We start from the raw sequence: 1,010 nt of genomic DNA, 5'->3' as shown, positions 1-1,010 counted from the left end.
ACATAAGAATTGATTGTTATGTATGTAAATCTTCCTTAACCATATCACATTCTGCAAATCATTCTTTAAAAGACATTTTACATGAAAATACATTACAATTACAATTGATACTTCCACTTCAAATCAACAACAATATATATTTAATAAAAATTTACATACATACAACAATTTTTATGTATTTACGTATCAAACACTCAAAGTTTGATATTTATACTTACACCGCCTTAGTTTCATAAACACATGCATAAATATATGTAGTTCGCTATGACAAAGAATAGCAATGATGATATTTTTGACTCCATGTTCAAACTTTGAGCGGTATGCATGTAAATATGGATGCTTAGTTGTTAGATATGCAAATACATAAAAACTGTGTGGTGTGTATGTAAATGCCTCTAGGATTCATGTAACAAAACTATTAATTGAAACATCAACAGTTTCCTCACAAAACTGTAAACTCATCCCCCAAAAATTTTCCTGAATAAAACAAAAAGCTCCAATCTTTTATATAACTAACCTTCAAACTGCTTCCCTTCAAAGGTCTGTCCAAATCTCCAATTGGGAGGGGCTATATTGTAAGAAGTAACTCTTCTTCCACTGCTTCCAGTAACCTCAAAGGAAAGGGGTTGGCCACTCAAATCTGCATTGCAGTGCCAGTTCTGTCCCCAATTCCTCCCCATTGGTATCCAACCACTTCTCCTCCCCTTCACCTTCACCTCCGCCACCATCCCGTCAAAGCCGACGTTCGTGATCAGAACCTCGTAGAAGAACGAGCTCCCTCTCACCGTAAACCGCATCTTCCCGCTCTGATTGCACCTCACCCTGCAACAATCATGGAAGGATTTTAGAGGGATTTACATTTATATCACATGATTCCTATGTATTTGCATGTCTAGCACATGAACTTTAATGTTTACTTGTAACATTATACTTCAGTGTCATAATCACTTCAAAATATAGAATGTAAATGTTCATTCCCTTTCATAGATTTGCAGCTGTGGTAAAGATTT

The 1,010-nt window shown here is 35.5% G+C and overlaps 1 protein-coding gene across 1 annotated transcript; it reads right to left on the bottom strand.

Annotated features, from left to right (window-relative positions):
* Positions 1–225: 225 nt before the first annotated feature.
* Positions 226–824, bottom strand: LOC110024394 (expansin-A16-like; the record flags this gene model as incomplete). Its single annotated transcript, XM_020724326.1, is given in 1 exon segment — positions 226–824. A coding segment is annotated over 1 exon segment (312 nt), but the record flags the coding sequence as incomplete, so codon positions are not given.
* Between the last annotated feature and the right edge of the window lie 186 nt (positions 825–1,010).

Source organism: Phalaenopsis equestris, unplaced genomic scaffold (genome assembly GCF_001263595.1).
Source record: "Phalaenopsis equestris unplaced genomic scaffold, ASM126359v1 Scaffold000255, whole genome shotgun sequence".
NCBI lineage: Eukaryota > Viridiplantae > Streptophyta > Magnoliopsida > Asparagales > Orchidaceae > Phalaenopsis > Phalaenopsis equestris.
The sequence above is the reverse complement of the archived record's forward strand: the minus strand, read 5'-3'. Positions and strand labels throughout refer to the sequence as shown.